Source organism: Erythranthe guttata, chromosome 6 (genome assembly GCF_056151865.1).
Source record: "Erythranthe guttata isolate IM_541 chromosome 6, IM_541, whole genome shotgun sequence".
Lineage (NCBI taxonomy): Eukaryota > Viridiplantae > Streptophyta > Magnoliopsida > Lamiales > Phrymaceae > Erythranthe > Erythranthe guttata.
Window position 1 is genome coordinate 3392538 of NC_142538.1, and position 19029 is coordinate 3411566.

The following is a 19029-nucleotide window of genomic DNA, read 5'->3' on the forward strand; positions in this document are numbered from 1 at the left end:
CTGCAGTCATATATAAATAAATTCTACTCTCAAAAAAAAAAAAAAATATAAATAAATTCGCTCTACTCGCAAACCAACGAGTAACGCTGGTGGGTAAGAGAAACGACGAGTGACATCAAACGTCGAAGCGAGACACCCCACCGCCTAAGACATGTGCACGTACTATCAATTCTTAAGTTCAGAGAATGTTTGTTGCGTTCGCACATGCAGTTATTTCACTGTTCACTCAAACGTAATTGAAAAGTAATTTGGAGTCTGAAGATAATAAAAAATGATTAATAATCCTTAAATATTTCCATTTTTTTTAAGGATATTGAGGCCTATTGCCACTTACCTTCAATAAAATCATAATACTATTAAGACAAATTAAAACTTACTATTTTTCAAATTCACATTTAAAAACGTTGAATATTGTGAATTGAGTGCCTGAATTTTCAGAAAATAAAGTATCCACTAAAATAACAAAAAGAAATGGCACGATAATAATAAAAAGCAAAAAACCAGCCACACTTGTCTCTTTATTTTAATTTTTTTTTTTTATAATTATTTTCCCCCTTTTTCTTTTTTCTTTTTAGTTGGTAAGGTTCAGACAAGATCACGGCAGTCGGCAGATGAATCAGGTAACCAGAGATTCAGATCAAAGCTCCTCCGATGTTCACTCTCGCCAATAATACACGCATAGGTTTATACAATAATTTAATCAGTTAATATAATAATTTAATTAAATATTAATTGGTCGATTAGTCATCAGTCAGCAGAAGAAGGGGTTTTCGTTTTTCTTGATTTTGCTAATTGGGACGAATGTTTTAACAGCATCCCACTTTCCAATCTTTCTTGAGGGAACAACCCATCTCATAAAGATTCAATCTTTACCAGAAATACCCACTTATTGTACATACAGACAATTATATAGATATAGAGCGAGAAAGATCTATATATAGAGAGAGAGAGAGAGAGAGAGAGAGAGAAATATGAAGGAGCTGTTTGGGAGTCCAGGGAAAAAAAGTGGGCTGATATTAAGAACTGGGCAGTGTGTTTTCGCAGCTGCTTCAATTGGGGTGATGACCTCTGCTTCTGGCTTCTCTACTACTACTGCCTTTTGGTAATTCTTTTTTTACATGAATTTTAATTTAATTTTTTTTTTAATTTAAATTTTTATTCCTCACCCAGTTGTTTCTATATGTTTCTGGGTTTTTGTTCAATTTTGTCATAGTTGTACTAATTGGATTGGGGTATGATTTCATCATTGATGGCTGTTTGTTTTTTTTGGGTAACTTGTTGATTGTAGTATTTAAAGAAAGATTAGTGACTTGTTTGAAAATAGTAGTATACGTAAAGATAGGTAGGGCAGTGGAGATCGAGATTAATTTCGATGGGTTTCTAATCCTGGAAAGAGTTGTACCAATACAATTTATATGTATGTTTTTGCCCGATTTGTCGTGTCTCGTGTACAAATCTAGCACCATCTTTGTAGATAGAGGGCATTTTCTAGCATAGAAATGCCGAGCACCGTTTTGAAGTCGTTGCTAATGCTTTTGCCGATTCTGGTGATAGCTTGGTGCTCTTGCTAATGGATTGATTTTAATTTTTTGTGTTTTGTTATATTCAGCTACTTAATTGCATCGATGGGGCTACAGGTTTTGTGGAGCTTTGGACTATTGTGCCTCGATATACATGCTTTGAGGTTCAACCGAGACCTTCATACTAACATCATTGTCAGCCTTTTTGTCGTCGGTGATTGGGTAACTAACACCTACCTCTCTTAAGCTTCGTTTTTTTCCTATTGCTTCGTTTTACCTTCACTGTCTAAAATCCCGTTTACGATGAAATGAAGGGATAATGTGAACCTTAGATACCTCACCACAATAACCAATGTTTAGAAGGTCACTCGAGTTTTATTAAGTAACTAAGGGAATAAGTGACGATAGCCGTAAAACGGAAACAAATACGATTAGTATGATATTGTGTTAAATTGTAGACTATAGCTAACTACAAATCCTGGTTCTTGGAGTCTCTTGAACCCTTTTTTTTTTTTAAGTGACGAGACTTATTAATTCGTCTTTCATTGTGTGAGAGATTGTTTGACATGCATTTTTCTCCGAAATCGTAAGATTTCTGTTTTTGGATTGACATAGATATATAGTTGTGCGTGAAGACAATCGGGAATCGATAGGGTTTTAGATGCAAAGTGCAATATATTTCAGATAGATTTCATCGTTTCTCCTACCCTCCTGTGTTACATAGAAGTTCAGCACAAAATACTCGTCCTAGTTCTTCCATCATTTACAAAACTACCCCTATTTGACAAATATCACATAGATCGTATGTATCCGAATTCAGTTTAGCAATAATGTATTAGCATATGAGCTCAACCATTCCGAAAAAATGTGACATTCATCTTTTTATAAGCCCAGATAATGTCGAATTATCGATAATTTGTGATTCACCCCTTTATGCAGGTGACTTCGACTCTATCACTTGCAGCTGCCAGCTCATCAGCCGGTGTAATGATCCTTTTCACGAGAGATACAAATATATGCATGGTAGATACGAATTTGTCGTGCGATTTGTTTCAGATATCCATTGCTTTTGCTTTCGCTTCTTGGTTTCTTCTCGCCATTTCTTCGTACGTCATGTTTTGGCTTGTCGCCTCCATTTAAACACAGTTTCGTCTTCGAACAAACGAGCACGTACATTTGCCTCGGGATTCTCTATGTGTATATATATATTGTCAATTTTTGAAGAGCTCTTAGATAACACGCGTAGAAACTTCCATTTGTAAACATTATGTATGAGATTCGAACGGTTCATATCGGGATTTTTTTCAGTTCGTATATGATTAAAAAAAGGGCAACTGCATTGTTCGATTTACTGAAGCAAATAGTAAGTATTGTTAATCCTTTTGATATTCTGATATTTGTTCTTGAAAAATAGTTTCTGCTATAATATTGAATATATATGTTTATTATTAATTATTTTTAGGACATATACTACTGATTGACACATACATTTTTGTATGATGCAAGTGCCAGCTAAGCCATGAGCCAAACCTCAGATCCAAACAACATTAAACTATTTCTTCTTACTAACAGACAAAACAAATACAATCAGCACCAAGACTTTCTTGATCTTCACTATATGAAATCAAACATCATCTAATGTGTTTTTATGAGCAAATGCCATTTTCACAGTTTCAATCAGGTGCAACGCACTATAAGCCATCTTGATAGATCCAACGGATGAGAACGAACCACCGATCCAATCCACAATCGGACGGCACCAAATGAACCGAGCCTACTGCATCCAAGAATTAAACACAGAGGTGATGTAATGAATTAGGTTGCAAGAGTTTAGCTGTCAACATCACATTACAATTGAAACTTCAATTGATATTTCATACCAAAATAAAAGTATTCAGAAATCAATACCAGTTCCCTTCAAATCCACCAAAAAGAAAAAAAAAGAAAAAAAAACATAATTTATTTCATATTCACAACAGATTACACATTCAACACCAGTGACATAGCTATAAAACTCGAACCGGCGACAGACTTTTACAATTAGACCGACTGTAGGAAATTCAAAAACTGTAGAGAAACGAAAAACAGAGGAGAAAGAAGACGAAGAAGCAAACCATACAAGACACAAACATTAAACTATATAACCAACCAAACCCTCTATCTTCTCAAAACAAACAGACCTTTCACATAACTATCTCTGGCTTCAAAATGCTGGACTTGATCTCCTTGTGAGGCAAAACCACACCACCATTGCTGTAAATCTCGTCACCAACATGAACGTCTTCTCCAAGAATGGTCATGTTCTCCACACGGGCCCACTGACCAACCGTCGAGTGCCACCCGATAATACTAGACGATATGCATGCATGTTTCTTGATGCGGACCCCACGCATCACCGTGCACCGAGACAGCCTCACGCCCGACTCCACAACGCAGCCAGGCCCGATCGCCACATCAGGCCCGATCAAGCACCCCTCTCCGATCTTCGCACTCTCATCCACCAACACATTCCCGATTATGTGGGCCCCACTTGCCAGTTTTGGAGAGGATTTCTTCCTCAGTGAGTCCAGGTAGAGCCTCAGGCCTGTGATGTAGTCTCTTGGCTGTCCAATGTCCATCCAGAAACCTGGTAGGACCATTGCGAAGAGCTTTTTCTCGGCCGCGATTTTCGGGAAGATTTCTTTCTCGATGGATGTTGGGCGGAGTTCGATTCGATCAAGCACCGAAGGGTTCAGAAGGTAAATGCCAGCATTGATCTTGTTGCCCACGAATATCTTTGGCTTCTCAACAAACCTCTCCACCTTGCCGGAAGATTCTTCCGTAACAACAACACCGTATTTGGAAGGCTCGTCCACCTATACATCATCAATACACAAAATTAATTTATTCATACTCGAAAATATTGAACTAAAGGGATCTAATCTAACAAAGTGGGCTTACCTTGGTCACCATAATAGAAGCTTCACCTCCATGTGACTTATGGAATGCAATCATCTCCTTCAGTGGGTACTCACTGATGACATCACTGTTAAGAACGAAAAATGGCTCACCAGAATCATCTATCAGCTTGTCTCTAGCCAAAGCAAGGGGACCTGCTGTTCCAAGAGGCTCCGTTTCTTGTGAACATGTGATCTTAATCGCAAGCTTTGACTCGAAATCTTTCAAGAAGTTCAGCATTACCTGCAAAAGAAGGCAGTCTATTGTTAGTTATAATTTAGTTAAAAAAAAAATAAGTCCTGCATAACTGCAGTTAGAAAACAAAGATCATACCTCTGGCTGATAATTGATAGCCAGGACAACTTCAGTCACTCCAATAGCTTTTAGGGCTTCTATCTGATTCAATGATAAACATAGAGTTAGTATGAATAGAATCTAGGAAGAAAAAATACGGTTAATTTCAATACAAAGGGTCGATTTGTAAAAACGGTGCCAGATCTCTCTCACTTGAACAATTACTGATGACGAAAGAGACTCGCTACCAAATAACTCAAATATAAAAAGCTGCATGAGAATGAAATATTATACCTGATGCAAAATCATGGGCTTGTTAGCGAAATCAACAAGTGGCTTGGGCACACTTAGTGTCAATGGCCTCAATCTAGTACCAAACCCTCCAACAAGAATTAGGGCCTTCATCTTTAATTTGAGATGCTTTTCTTAAATCAACTCAATAACCTGAAACGAATTATAAGATGAGTTCTTGGCCTCCTTATTTATGCATGAAAAAAAGAAGAAGCATGCAGCTCCACGAAATTCTACAGTGACATCTGTACTGCTATGCTATGATAAGTGTCATGTTCTCATCAATGTTGTCGGTCCTCCATAACCGTTTCGCACTAAAATCGACACGAATGCTATAGATGCATGGAAGAGTAAGAAACAAGCCCTCAACCAGATTTGGAAAGAGAAAGAACAAAAGAAATTAAAGCTGTAGTTGACAAAAAAGCCAATTATCCGCACACACGTCACGTGATAATCAATTTGCTAAATAGGCTGGAGACTCCGTCCAAAACGTTAGACTGGAAAAAAAACAAATTTCCAGCTATATTACAGCTGGAGCTTTCAATGAGAGTAAAAAAGCCATTGATATTGTATAGCAAATAAGCTGATATAGATATGCAGACTAGACCATGCCATAGTTACCGACTCTATGGAGTAAGAATGGACTCCAAGTTCTTACTTTATGTAGTGCACGAAAACTGAAAATAAGCAATTAAAATATTTTCTGAGCTTTAAAAGAACTAAATTCTGAGTCTTACTTCTAAGATCAAGTCTTATTCTGTGAAAATTGGATCTAGAAACTTTAAGAAAACACAATCAAGCTAAGGTTGAAAGTAGCCTCAAATGTAAAGAAAGGGTTTTTAACCAAAAAAAAATACAGAAGATTTTTTGTGCCCATATTACACTAACACAAAGAAAATTGATAGAGTAATGCTCGAAGTTCGAATTGATGTAGCTAAAAGATCAACCCCATAAGTACTTTATTGTTAATAATTATCTCGACCACTAAATAACAAATCTTAACAGAGAGTTCACATATCTTTGTTACAATAAAAGCATTAAACTCCAAACTAAATCTCAATCGCAAGAAAACTCAATAACCCGCAAGAATAAAACCAGAGCAATATAGCGAATTAATAGAAAGAGACAAAGGGTAAAGGGAAACGAGGAAGTAGTGAGTTTGTCTAGTGATAAATTTCAACTTTTGAAAAAGATTTAGCAAGAGGAACAATCTTTCATTTGATGAAACTCAGAGCCTAGATAAGTGAAATGGAGCTCAAATTAGATCTCATCCAATTCGGAAAAAAAATTCAATCAAAATTCAATACTCATCATATAAGTAAAAACTTCCGTAGCAAAAAAGGAATATCATAAGCAAGTAGTTAGCAACTTATGGAACAAATTGACCGATCAATGTGATAAGTCCTGTGAAAATCAAATCCAAATAAACACGTCCTATATTGGGTGTGGGAGTGAGCGCAATAGCTTAAGTTTGTATGTGAAAAAATATTAGAAAAAATCGAGCACCTTAGAGAGATTATTTGGTATGTGCAAGCTAAACACTATATATCAATTTGTAATAATTGGTAAAGATCCCAACTTCACTTCTTCTCTTTTATCAAGATCTTCGTATTCTTCATCAATACTAAAACATGTTTCTTTCATAGCACAGATTGGCTATAATTTACAGCACCTAGTAAAGTTTATATGGAGTGCAAATTAACAAACACTTGTATGGCATAGAGCCCCACTATGGCAACAGCCACACGAGGCAAATTATTCGATCTAGCCAACGACGATCATTAATCAACAACGTAAAAAACACGATTGATTTTTGCTCTTTTGAAAATCCAACAATGAAAGAGCCAAAAAGAAAAGGGGGAAATGAATCCCCCACATAAGGAAGCTAATCAAAAATTAAAGACAGATTACAGAACACAAATGAGACAAAAATACATCAGCATTGCAAAATTAATCACAATGGCACAAATAGAACAGACAAATCAGAAAAATAAAATAAAAATAAACACCGATTTAGACCACATTAACTGAAATTATAATAGAAATCCATATGAAAAATCCCACCCCACACCCACCCACCCGCCCTCACGAAAAATTAAAGCCCACGGGATAATCCAATCCAAAAATTCGAACCTTTTTTCTATTTTATTTTTTCCTTTTTGGCTCGCACAGATCTAGGCCAAAGACAATAGGCGAGTCGAATCGCTACCCGAGATAACAAATAAAATTATTTAAATTTTCCTCGGATTTTGACAAACCCCAACGAACAATAGCGTCGTCAGGGTGTTTTCTCTGTGTGTGGGTGTGGGTGTGTGTGGTGTCGGTAATGGCGTTGATGGAAGAAGAAGGAAAGCTTCGAAACTATGAAAGATAAATATATATAGATACAGCTGTACCTGTATCTATCTGTAACTAACAGAGCTGACTTTTCACGACTTCCTTTTTACCGATTCAAGTCACCCAGTTAATTGTTCATTGATTTAGAAATTATAATTCTATTCTTTGCTTTAATTAAAAAACATTATAGAATTCTTTTTTTTTTTTTTTTTTTTTCCTATTTTGGATAATCAAATTAATAGAATTACCATTAAATTCAGCCGAATATTTTGTAATATTCATTACTCATTATTTCTTTTGAATATTTTCAATTTCTTTGGGATTCGTGTAAATTACATAAATGAAATTAAAATTATCTAATACTCCAACAAAAAAGAAAAAATCGGAGGCGGCGCACTACGATTTGTATCACGAGTAGTAACCTATGATGCACAGAAACTTCTATCCGGACATGTTTCCACATTTCGAAAGTCGAAACTTCATAGCACATGTCGGAAACATTTTGGGCCACTTTTGTAAATATTTAAAAGTTTCGAGGACGTTTCTTCTGTCTCTTTTTCACTTATAGTGGTGTTGTGATATTTTTTTATAGATGTTAATTTCATACTAAGATAAATTAAGATGCCCCAAATGTAATTTATGGAATGATAATTCGAAATGAAACTTATAAATTATATATAATTTGTAGGTGCAAATATGTAATTGACGATAACTTTATACTATCTTTTTAGAAATTATAAATGTACCCCTATATTTTTATATTTACATGTTTTTCCCATATTCTTGCATCCAACCTTTTCAAGTCCATGTTCTCATGTCCGTGCTACATAGGTAGTAGCTAATAATTTCTTTCTTTTATTAAATTCATGTTTTTTTTTAATAATCTCATATTCATATTTTATAGTCATAATTCTAATAATTATTGGACCACAAAAAAGAAAAAGTAATAAACATGGGCAAATAAAATGGTAGTTGGAAAATAATTTAGAAAATTGGTTTAAGAGCTGGAAAATGACTTTAGCATGGAAACAATGAACAACTTGCAGCATCTACTGGCTGCTGCTATGTATTATAGTTTCATCAATGCATGGTGTGGCCACTTGATAAATAAATTAATTTAATTATTTTCTTTATAATAAATTTCTTCTGATCACAAATGACGTCATATTAGTAAAGTATTTAAAAAATAAAATTTTAAATTTTTTTTAGTTAGACAATTACGAATATGCTATGGGCTCGACCTAAAAAGTGTTGTCATGAATAATTAAATTAAACTCGGATCGTTGAATAATTATTCAACTAACTAAGCAGCCTTTGACGGGCACTTTTGGTTACGTTTGATATTATTTTTGTTTAATGTTACCATCAATTATCAATAATATAATGTGATATATCAGAGATTTAATTATTTGTTTAATGTTTAATTATATATTTTTCCTTGTACCTAACTTCTTTTATTAATTACGAATGCACAACAACACAAAGTCCTTATGTGGTTGGAAGGCCAAAACTCTTTCCCAAGCGGGCAGAAGCGTTCTTGTTTCTTCTGTTGTTATGTCCATTCCCACTTACCATATGTCTATCTCTCTCCTTCCTCACTGCATTTCCCAAAAAATTGATGCTTCTCTTAGAAAGTTTTGGTGGGGTGAAAATTCTAACGGTAACTCATTTATGCCTAAATGTTGGGACAGTATTTGTTTGCCTAAGTCGGTGGGGGGCTTGGGCTTTAGAAGAACTTCTGATTTCAATAAAGCTCTTCTTTCAAAGCTTGCTTGGTCCTTAGCTACTTCTGAGAATAAGATTTGGGTTCAGCTTCTTAGAGCCAAATACTTGGGAATGCAAGACTTTCTTTCTCATGAACCCCCTAAACAAAATTCCTCTAGGCTGTGGAAAGATATTCAAAAAATGAAAAAACTGATTTTCAAAGGAGCATGCTTTACTGTTACATCCAACTCCAATATCATTATCTGGAGTGACCCGTGGATCCCCACCCTCCCTGGCTTTATCCCTCACCCCCTTCCATCTTTTCAGACTTCTACCTCTCCTATTCAACTTGTAAAATCTCTCATGCATTCGGATACAAATACTTGGAATTTTGCCCTTTTGAATGAGATTTTCCCTGCTGCTTTGATCACTGAAATTAGGAAGATTCGTATTCATCCTTCTTTCCAGTCCAAAACTCTTTTTTGGGTTCCCTCTTCGTCAGGGATTTTCACCTCAAAGAGTGCTTATCCTACTGATAATGCCCATAGGTTTTCCCAGGCTTTGAATCCCAATCCTTTTCCTTGGAAGAATCTGTGGCAGGCACAAACTTTTTCTTTGGCGCATCTCTCATGACATTCTTCCGACGAAATCAAAACTCAGCCCCTTTCTTCCTATTGTGAATCCTCTATGTCCTCTTTGCAATGCAGATATTGAATCTTCAAAGCACCTTTTCATAAATTGTCCGTTTGTCACTCAACTTTGGTTTATCTCAAAATGGCATTTTTCTCTTGTTAATTTTCAAAATTTTACTGTGAAAGATTGGATTGCCTTACTTTTAAAAAAGAATGGTGGTTTACATTTTTCCGAGTCTTTAAGAGAAGAATTTCTTGTTTTTGCTGTTGTAACCTTTGTTGCTATTTGGGCTAATAGAAACCTCATCACTCATGGCTCTCCCTCTCTTTCATTTCAGGACACTCTAAAGAAGATCTCTTCCACTGCCGAAGCTCACTGGACTAGTCAGCTGAAAAGGTCCCTCAACCCCGGCTCATCTTTTTCCCAGAACTGGACCAAGCCTCCATTGAATTGGCTCAAGATCAATGCTGATTCTTCCTTTTTTGATGGCTCTGCTTCCACTGCTTTTATTGTTCGCAACCACAATGGTTCAATTGTTTTCGCTCATTCTCTCCAGCATCAATGCACGGATTCTCTTGTGGCAGAAGCTCTTGCTATTCATGAAGCTTGTCTTTTTGCTAACCATTGGAAGATTGCTAAGGTCATCTTCGAGTCCGATTGTCTCAATGCGGTCCACTTTATCAACGATCATAATATGGTCGGACATTGGTCTTCCAAAGTTATCATTGATGAGATTCGCAAGTTTTGGCATCTTTGGCCAAAATGGAGATTCAAGTATTGCCCTCGAAATGCAAACTTTGCGGCCCACAACTTAGCATCTTGGGCATCCGCCTCTAAATGGAGTGGTTTTATTTTTGAAGATTGTATTCCTATTTCTTGCTTTTGTGACATTGGTTATCCTCTTGTAGACTCTTTGGTTCCTTCTTAATATATTTAGTTTTCTTATCAAAAAAAAAAAAGTCCCAACTACATGTGATGACCTGGAAACTAGTGCAGATTACACTCTGGCTGGCCACATACTATAAAATTAATTTCAACATGTAATTAAGAAAGCACAGATCTTTCATTATACACGAATCTATTTCATTTAATTTTATTTTATTTGGTTTATTAATTTCTTGACAGATCGTAGTCTGCGGCTTTTAAACGTGACATACATAACTTTTACCTAAGTCCAAATAAATATAAAATCTTACCTAAATTTTCAAAAGATAGTGTGAACAATCAATTTAATATAGTGCTTTAATTTGAAGAGGAAAAAAAAAAAAAAGAATTCCTAAATTTAAGCCTAACTTTAAGCGTTGACATTTTAAAAGCTTCAATAGGAGAAGTCAAGTGCACAACGTTGAATTTTTATGAGTGACGTCAGCAAATATTAAAAAAAGAATATTTATATAGTTTTTTAAAATATGTTTATTGCATTATTGAGGGGAAATAAAATTGAGTGCAAATATTAGAGATGAAGGAAGGGTTGTATTCGGGCAGTTGGGTTGAGGCATCAAGGCACAATATCTGCCTAACATGCATGTTTAGCTATTATTGCACATTTGGTGATTCACATGGCCTTGGGGAACCATCATTTTTTGGAGTGTGACTAACGAACGCAAAGCATATACTTCACTCCCGGTTGAAGTATTACCCCAATTGTGTCGGTTTATTTGATGCTATAGCCTATACCCGGTGAAATATATTGGGTGATTATTAATCTTTAATCTGCACATAATTATACACATTCATACGTACGTGTGCTTAGTGGAAAATTATTTGATGTTATACTCTCATGGTTCATATGATCGATCATAGCTATCGTTTTTGGTACTCATTGTGTTTATTTATTTATTTTACATGTGGTAGTAATTAGTGTGATGGATGGAGACCCAAAACCAACTTATATATACGAAAGCCCATGTTAGCCTTATGGACAAAGCACACTGAAGTTGGGTCGTGTTAAAGGGCTCAAATTCGCATTGACTCTAAAATTGCATTTCTTTGAAGGTCCAAGGCCTCTTGAGCCTTACATTTCTGCAAAACGACCTCATAATTAAAACTACTCGATCTATATGTTGTTGCTCAAAACTTCATCAACTCTTTGAATTTGTCTCAACAATGAAGACATGTTAGATGAGTTTTTATCGGACTCTTAACAGTTATTTGATAAAATTGAAGCATTTCAAGAAGTAGACTGTGAATTCCTTTATCATATATGAATAATTTACTTTTGCAAAATTTCAAGAGTGTTGTGTATATAACTATTATCAACTACTAGTTATAATATTTGTACTAAACAATTTTCATGATTAATAATTTTATTAACACTATAGTCTATAGTTTGTAAAGTGAATATTGAATAACGAAGTATTATTAATTGTTAATTAAGAAAAATAAATATACTCAAATTTGACTTGTACTCGGTGCCTTATAACCTGTCACGTCTAATTGCACCGTGTTTCAATTGAGCAAAGATGACCACCGAAGCCAACGACGTCGTTTCACCCAAGCTCTCAACCACATCTCCGCCACCCGCCACCGCCACGCTCACCAGCGGCGGCTTGATCATATCAAATACCGATTCCATCCGATCGTTTATCACCGGAGCCTCCACGGACTCCCACCTATCGGAAGATCTAAGAGACATTGCCTCGTCGCTTATTGCGCAGTCAACCGTACCCTACCGTTCCCTCAAAGCGATCTGGTTCGGATCCGAATGTGAAACCCGACCCAATTTATCATCTCTCCTCGACGGTTGCAATTTCATCTTTACTAGCCCCAAGCCCAGGGAAAAGGTAATAATTCCAATTAAGAGTTGCAGAAATATCTTAATCCGGGTTCATGCATTTTCTTATTCGTGTTTTTTGAGTTCAATTAATTGAATTTTAGGTTTTCGTTTTGTAATTTTTGGTTGTTAATTTGATAGAGTGAGGAGTTGAAGGTGAGATTGAGAAAGCTAGAGGAAGCGGCTGAGAGGAAGGCTTACCAGGAATTGGTGAAGGACATTACTCCGAGAAAGCCCGTGGAGGAGCCTTTTTCTTCGTACAAGGATCAAATCGGATTCGGTAAATCTTTTGTTGCATTTAGTTCGTCTCTTTCGTTATCGGTTGTTATGTTTGTATGCATTTTGTCTCGGACTTGCAGACTTATTTTGAGATTAACATGATAGGAAAGAGTATGTCGAATATGAATTGGATTTCGTTTTATAAACTTTTTAATTGAATTAGCTGGATATTAAACTTTAATGTTCTGGTTTAGGTAAATATCAAATCTAACTAAGCTATCAATTCAATGGAAAGTTTATATTTAGCCGGAAGTTTATACGCATTGGGACTTGTTTGGATTTGAAGAAAATCGGATATTGAGCAATTGAGGAGGCTATGGGGTTCTTTTTGGATTGATTCCAAATGTTATGTGTTGTGTAATGATCTCGGATTTTAAATGTTTGAGTGTTTGATTGAGTGGAAAGTTGTTGAGAGTCGAGACATGTAAACTAATATAATAAAGTTGTAAATTTTGTGGAGAGGTCTGAAAGAGGAGCTAGTATGCTAGACCCTTCACATTTAGAGAATTGATCGGACAAGGATAAATGGAATTAGCATTGCATATAAATGAGGTTTTTAAATCCTCATCTTTTACGTGGAAATTGGAATAATTTCACGCAATCGATAGAGAGTTGTAATGTTATACTGTGAGACGGCAGCCATTCTTGCTGACTGAGGTCCCTTAACTAATATGTAGCAGTATCAGATTTATAAGTTCACCATTTTTACCTCTTACCTTGCCGTTTCCAAGCTAACCTCCAAATGCAAGAGGATAGGGAGAGCCCTAAAAACAACGACATTATACTTTTATCATTTTGCAAGAAACCATAGATAAGGATGGAAATGTAAAATCCATGAAATAATCGAAGATGTTTAAGTAGCAACCAGAAGGTGAAGAATAGTATTTCAGTTTACTTGTGAGTTGCTTATCTTAAGTGAACTCGTGATGTCTATTAGATTTTTCACTACCACTAATCAGTTATCTGGATTTTTTTTCTGATTTTATGAGGTGCTTCTGTCTTTGTCCCAAAGGTTTTCTAATCTTTATTTGGATAAACTGAAGATTAATGATTGCTTTGATTCTTGTTAATATTCTTTCCGAACTTCTGATCTTATTTGTGCTTTGTATTTTTTTGTTTATATTTCTTTTTACGAAAATGGTTCGTGATCAATAACATGTTCCCCATCTTACAGGGTTACACGTTGTGGTTACGATGTTCACGGGATACTTAGTTGGATTCGCAGCATTCAGAGCTTTGTTTAGTCGCAGTCCTGTTATGGTAACTTCTGCAAACAATCATATTTTACTAACTTTCACAAATTTAGTAGCAAAATAAGAATAATATTGTAAAAGAATTATAATAATAATAATAATAATAATCTCGTATTTAATGATCAGAGTGCCGCTGGAGGCATACTTGGTTTGGTCGTCGCCATGCTGGTTGAGACACTGTTGTTTATACTTCGATCGTCTGACAAAGATCGGCCGTCTCCTTCTAATACTTCCTCTTCTTCCACTTGGAAGATAAAGAAGAATCAATAGGCTTCGAGACGAAAGATTGTTTTTGTTACTTAAAGTATTTAGAAACATTTACATATGTTATTAGCTAATGTCTAAATGTAAAGTTAATACCTGTAAGAAGTGTAGACTTGCAGCTGGAAGATTCTGGAAGCTTCCGAGTGGAACTGCTCTGAGTGACGAAAGTTTTCGTAGGGTTAATTTTTATTTTTATTTTTATTTTGATATTTTTTAAAAATATTTCTTTGAAAGTTTTGGTAATAAGATGTGTTTGTGATACAGATTGAGGTTTCGGGTAAAACCTTTCTTTTATATATAAAGATTACTGACATTAATGATAAATATGTATTTTTCATAAAACAGTTAATGAAAAATATAGATGGAGGGGTTTGGTTGTCAAATTATTGGGATACCAAAATTTTAATTATTTAAGGGTATTGTTGTCAAATGTGATTGTTTAGGGGAGGTCAGGTGAATGTCAAATTTTAAATAGTTGGGTGTATTTGCTAAAATATTCATAGTTAAGGGGAGGAAAATGCAATCGACTTCCTATCAATTACTGCATATACATAGAAGTGAAAAGAACGTAACCCGCAAAATCACACATCAAACGCACCCTCCCTTTCCCCGTTTCCTTCTCCCGCTTCCCATCTCAATCGGAAATCCCCTCTTTAAACCCTAACTGCTCGAAATTTCCTCCAACGATCCATCAATCGACGACGAAATTCTTCATACCAACCCAATTCCATCGTCTGATTCTCCCAATTTCCGTCCAGAAATCCGCAAAATATACGCATTTTCTAGGGTTTCCATTATTTTGATTTCCCCATATCAATGAGATGATCGTGAATTGCAGCGAACCCAACAACGGCCTAGACTCGAGTTCGAGATCGGTGAACGAGACGGTGAATGGCTCGCATCACTTCACCATCCGCGGATACTCTTTGGCAAAGGGCATGGGTCCCGGGAAATATATTGCCTCCGATACTTTCAGCATTGGGGGATATGAATGGGCGATTTACTTTTATCCGGATGGGAAAAACCCCGAGGATTCGTCGATGTACGTCTCGGTTTTTATTGCCTTAGCTAGCGAGGGCACTGATGTGAGGGCCTTGTTTGAGCTTACGCTTTTGGATCAGAGTGGGAAGGGGAAGCATAAGGTGCATAGTCATTTTGATCGGGCGCTTGAGAGTGGGCCGTACACCCTTAAGTACAGGGGAAGCATGTGGTAATGTTGTTTTCTATTAAGTTTCATGTATAATTGTTTTGGTTTGAAATGTATAGTTGAATGATACGTCATTCTGTTAAATATATTTTTGGGGTTTGTTTGTCAATAATGTGGTTGTTAGGCTACATAAGAATGCAGAATGTCACATTGGGATTTCATTTTGGCTTTGCTTTTTTGTGTAATTCTTGAGTCTTCTGAAATTTATTAGGTTGTGAGGAAGAGAGTTTGTGGTAATAAACTTGATTCTTATCATACATGGAAGTTTGATGTGAGTACTGTGTTATTTCGTGGTCAATCATGGTTGGAAAAAGTTTTTCAGTTCGTAGCATAATCTATAAGACTTATCTGAACTCAATTGCCTGTGTGTTTGAGTTGAATTGAGATAATTAGACTTGTCTACTAATGTGAACCATGCTTAGCCGGTCGTGTTTACTCATCCACCTAGAAAAGACAGAATGTAGATTCGTCAATCTACTACATAATACAAATGATTGTATTTTTTTTCTTGAATATGATCCACTTGATTGGGCTGCTTTAGAAGTTACACTATTCGTCAAAATTGCTTGTTGGTAAATGTTTATTTGATTTTCTGATTAATTTTCATTTCAGTTGCACTTTGCTCGGGAAAATTGAAACTATAAATCTTTATTATGTAGTCTGATGTTATCACGTGTACCTGTTTTCCAGGGGTTATAAACGATTTTTCAGAAGGACTTCTCTAGAAACTTCTGATTTTCTAAAGGACGATTGTCTATCCATGCATTGTACCGTTGGAGTTGTTCGAACTCGTGTTGAGGGACCAAAATCATACAGTGTCATCGTCCCCCCATCAGATATGGGTCAAAGTCTCAAATATTTGTTGGATTCTGAAACTGGGTGTGATATAACTTTCCAAGTTGGGGAAGAATCATTCAGGGCTCACAAGTTAATTCTTGCAGCTCGTTCTCCTGTCTTTAGAGCCCAATTTTTCGGGCTTGTTGGAAATCCTAATAGCGACAAAGTGGAAATTGAGGATGTTGAACCTTTCATATTCAAGGTAAAACATCTGTTTCTTCTCTTGTAACAGAAGCATTTTGGTCGAGTGGACAAAGAGCGAGCACAAAGATTATGGAACTTTGTAAAAACTCAAAAGATTATGAAATTCTTTTGTTGTTGTTGTGTCAGAATTATTCTAGTTAGGAGATTTTTCTGTAGTTGATCTCAAGAGCTTGTAGTAAAAGATTTGTCTACTGATTATTTGCATAAAACCAGAGCAATCATTGTCTTGAAAACAATTTTTATTTGTACTCTGTTGAGCTTATTGGAAGATCACAGTGTTTTCGTAGTCACAGCTATGTGGAATCCTAATTTAAGTACCCCCAGAACTGTTTTTTGTTGAATCCTTGGCTCCTTGTGCATGACAATTGAGTGTATTCTAGACTCTAGTGCATGAATTGCATATGATGTTTAATCCCTTTTCTAGTTCTTTTGATATCAATTCCATTAATAGAGGTTGCTATGAATGTTTTGCAGGCTTTGCTCCAGTTTATCTACTCTGACGAACTTCCCAGTTTTGATGAAATAATGGACTCAACAACTACACCTTCTGCAATAATGATGCAACATCTATTGGCTGCTGCCGACCGCTTTGGTTTAGATAGGTTGAAACAATTATGTGAAGTGAAACTATGTGAAGAGGTCAATGCTGAAACAGTGGCAACAACTCTTTCCCTCGCAGAGCAGCATCGCTGCCCACAGCTCAAGGCCATATGTTTAAAATTTGCTGCAACAAACTTGGGAGGTGCGTGTAGTCCGTAGATCTGAGCGGTGCAATGTTTTCAGGTTATGTCAATGCTAGTTTTTTCAGTCTGTTATCTGCAGGCAGATTCTTGATACAATTAGATGCTTGTCTGTCTGCTTGGAAATGTTATGGTCTTTTACTTCGAAATGTCTGGAATATGCTGTGATTACTTTTTTTGTTACTTTGTCAATAGAAGAAGCATCATGGAAAATTTTCTCCATTTATTTTTAGGTGTCGGAGAAGAACTAATTCAATTGCTTGTTAACTTTCTGAAGCTAATATTCCTCTTCAAAATCTAATATCAGTCTTAATTTTTTATTCCGATTTTAGATTGACCCAATCCCTGTTGGGTCAGCTAGCAATCATGGTTCAAAACGATATACTCAAGTAGGAATAGTTGGTAATTCTTGGGGAGGAAATGGTTCTAATTTAGACAACGAGTATACCAGATTTTGAACATTACAACCTAACCCTAATGCGTCGAAGAAAAGGCTAGGGTTTTCTAATATAACAATGTACAGTATATATAAGTTTCTTCACTCTTGTCATCTGAGTCTGTTATGTTATTTCAGTTACAAAAATGTAACTGGATGCAGTTGACAGCCAATCAAACTTCAAGACCATCTTAACAAACATAAGTTTCTTCACTCTTGTCATCTGAGTCTGTTATTTCAGTTACAAAAATGTAACTGGATGCAGTTGACAGCCAATTAAACTCCAAGTCCATGTCACAAAGATTTGATGTATAATCTGTTTTCATCAAGAACAGTAAGTATAAATTTGCTGTATCTATCAGTTCAATAGTATGTATAAACACATAATAATCATTTAGTGCACCCACACGAGGCAGAGTATAGACAATTTAGTCAGCACTAGTGCACTTTTAATGATTTTGGATGAGCTAGAAAACCTTTAGCCATGATACTATGTAATCAAGAACACGAAGAAGGCTAGATTGTTATGATAAATATGTACAATGAGCTTTCTTGAATTCTTTCATATGGTCAAGAAAGTTGCATGAAAATCTCGACTATTAGTAGCAATCTCTGAAGGTGATTCCATTTATTGGACCCTTCTCAAGAAAAAAAAAGCGGCTTATACTCCCACGAACGAACTTTCTAGAATGTCGTGACATTATTAGGGTTTTGTTTACGGCAATCTGCTTGTTTTCGTTAATTATCGTGCAAGTGGAGTATTTATCTGTTTTACTCTTCAGATGATAATTAACTACTCTCTGTACTATGATCTCCCATGGGAATTTGTTTTTGACTTTCAAATACGTTGAAGTCGAATAATCTTGATTCGGCTGGTTACTAAAAACGTTGTTGTGGTGTTGCAGTGGTCATGCAGTCAGAAGGGTTCCGACACTTGGAAGAGAGCTGTCCCTCACTGTTGTCAGAACTGCTGGAAACAGTTGCATCCGTGGACGAGAAGCCGAATAGTGTGTCTGGTAATAATAAGAAAAGGAGTGGCAGCAGTATTTTTGGGCTTGATCTGGCGGCAGATGGTGTGGCAGAATCCGTGAATCCTAACGGCCGGCGTCTGAGGAGGCGGGCTTAGTATTCCTTTGAACTACTTGTTTATAATAGTAGAGTCTCTAGCTCTATCTCTATCTCTGGCATTTTCATCAGTGAAAAACTATAAACACTCTAATTAATGCTTTCTTTCATGACATTTGTTACTACTATGTTTCTAATATCTGCATTTCTTTTTTTGTCCACTCTGCTGCCCTCTCTCTTTCCAGTTTGAATCCT

The 19029-nt window shown here is 36.0% G+C and overlaps 5 protein-coding genes across 7 annotated transcripts; 4 read left to right on the forward strand and 1 right to left on the reverse strand.

Annotated features, from left to right (window-relative positions):
- The first annotated feature begins 306 nt into the window (after positions 1–306).
- Positions 307–2871, forward strand: LOC105977629 (CASP-like protein 5B1). The gene is made up of 3 exons (XM_088819489.1): positions 307–1102; positions 1610–1742; positions 2460–2871. The coding sequence occupies exons 1-3, from the start codon at positions 972–974 to the stop codon at positions 2658–2660; spliced, it is 465 nt and encodes a 154-aa protein (XP_088675615.1). The 5' UTR covers positions 307–971; the 3' UTR covers positions 2661–2871.
- A 593-nt stretch (positions 2872–3464) lies between these two features.
- Positions 3465–7511, reverse strand: CYT1 (Glucose-1-phosphate adenylyltransferase family protein). Of its 2 annotated transcripts, none has more exons than XM_088819488.1 (5): positions 7439–7511; positions 5046–5195; positions 4791–4853; positions 4461–4700; positions 3465–4375 (listed from the first exon to the last, which is right to left on the reverse strand). In XM_088819488.1, the coding sequence occupies exons 2-5, from the start codon at positions 5154–5156 to the stop codon at positions 3704–3706; spliced, it is 1086 nt and encodes a 361-aa protein (XP_088675614.1). In that variant the 5' UTR covers positions 5157–5195; positions 7439–7511; the 3' UTR covers positions 3465–3703. The 2 variants fall into 2 exon arrangements, with proteins under 2 accessions (XP_088675614.1, XP_012858408.1); XM_013002954.2 differs by having other exon boundaries at positions 7176–7504.
- Positions 7512–9050: 1539 nt separating this feature from the next.
- On the forward strand, positions 9051–10644 carry LOC105966267 (uncharacterized). Its single transcript, XM_088818843.1, has 2 exons — positions 9051–9683; positions 9928–10644. Exons 1-2 carry the CDS (start codon positions 9051–9053, stop codon positions 10642–10644), a joined length of 1350 nt encoding a protein of 449 aa, XP_088674969.1.
- A 1303-nt stretch (positions 10645–11947) lies between these two features.
- LOC105977672 (ER-based factor for assembly of V-ATPase) lies at positions 11948–14548 on the forward strand. The gene is made up of 4 exons (XM_013003012.2): positions 11948–12499; positions 12631–12769; positions 13943–14028; positions 14148–14548. Exons 1-4 carry the CDS (start codon positions 12179–12181, stop codon positions 14289–14291), a joined length of 690 nt encoding a protein of 229 aa, XP_012858466.2. The 5' UTR covers positions 11948–12178; the 3' UTR covers positions 14292–14548.
- Positions 14549–14758: 210 nt separating this feature from the next.
- BPM3 (BTB/POZ/MATH-domains containing protein) lies at positions 14759–18995 on the forward strand. Of its 2 annotated transcripts, none has more exons than XM_013003011.2 (4): positions 14759–15495; positions 16183–16531; positions 17008–17316; positions 18615–18753. In XM_013003011.2, the coding sequence occupies exons 1-3, from the start codon at positions 15107–15109 to the stop codon at positions 17290–17292; spliced, it is 1023 nt and encodes a 340-aa protein (XP_012858465.2). In that variant the 5' UTR covers positions 14759–15106; the 3' UTR covers positions 17293–17316; positions 18615–18753. The 2 variants fall into 2 exon arrangements, with proteins under 2 accessions (XP_012858465.2, XP_012858464.2); XM_013003010.2 differs by having other exon boundaries at positions 14831–15495; positions 17008–17275; positions 18615–18995.
- Positions 18996–19029: the final 34 nt, after the last annotated feature.

Coding starts and splice junctions, on each gene's coding strand:
- LOC105977629 (XM_088819489.1), top strand. CDS start 972: ATGAAGGAGCTGTTTGGGAGTCCAGGGAAAAAAAGTGGGCTGATATTA. Junction 1,103..1,609: donor TCTACTACTACTGCCTTTTG/GTAATTCTTTTT, acceptor TGTTATATTCAG/CTACTTAATTGCATCGATGG. Junction 1,743..2,459: donor TTTTTGTCGTCGGTGATTGG/GTAACTAACACC, acceptor CCCTTTATGCAG/GTGACTTCGACTCTATCACT.
- CYT1 (XM_088819488.1), bottom strand. CDS start 5,156: ATGAAGGCCCTAATTCTTGTTGGAGGGTTTGGTACTAGATTGAGGCCA. Junction 4,701..4,790: donor CTATCAATTATCAGCCAGAG/GTATGATCTTTG, acceptor CTTCTTTTGCAG/GTAATGCTGAACTTCTTGAA. Junction 4,376..4,460: donor CTTCTATTATGGTGACCAAG/GTAAGCCCACTT, acceptor GATGATGTATAG/GTGGACGAGCCTTCCAAATA.
- LOC105966267 (XM_088818843.1), top strand. CDS start 9,051: ATGCCTAAATGTTGGGACAGTATTTGTTTGCCTAAGTCGGTGGGGGGC. Junction 9,684..9,927: donor CTTGGAAGAATCTGTGGCAG/GCACAAACTTTT, acceptor CTTTTAAAAAAG/AATGGTGGTTTACATTTTTC.
- LOC105977672 (XM_013003012.2), top strand. CDS start 12,179: ATGACCACCGAAGCCAACGACGTCGTTTCACCCAAGCTCTCAACCACA. Junction 12,500..12,630: donor GCCCCAAGCCCAGGGAAAAG/GTAATAATTCCA, acceptor TTAATTTGATAG/AGTGAGGAGTTGAAGGTGAG. Junction 14,029..14,147: donor TTAGTCGCAGTCCTGTTATG/GTAACTTCTGCA, acceptor TTTAATGATCAG/AGTGCCGCTGGAGGCATACT.
- BPM3 (XM_013003010.2), top strand. CDS start 15,107: ATGATCGTGAATTGCAGCGAACCCAACAACGGCCTAGACTCGAGTTCG. Junction 15,496..16,182: donor AAGTACAGGGGAAGCATGTG/GTAATGTTGTTT, acceptor CCTGTTTTCCAG/GGGTTATAAACGATTTTTCA. Junction 16,532..17,007: donor TTGAACCTTTCATATTCAAG/GTAAAACATCTG, acceptor AATGTTTTGCAG/GCTTTGCTCCAGTTTATCTA.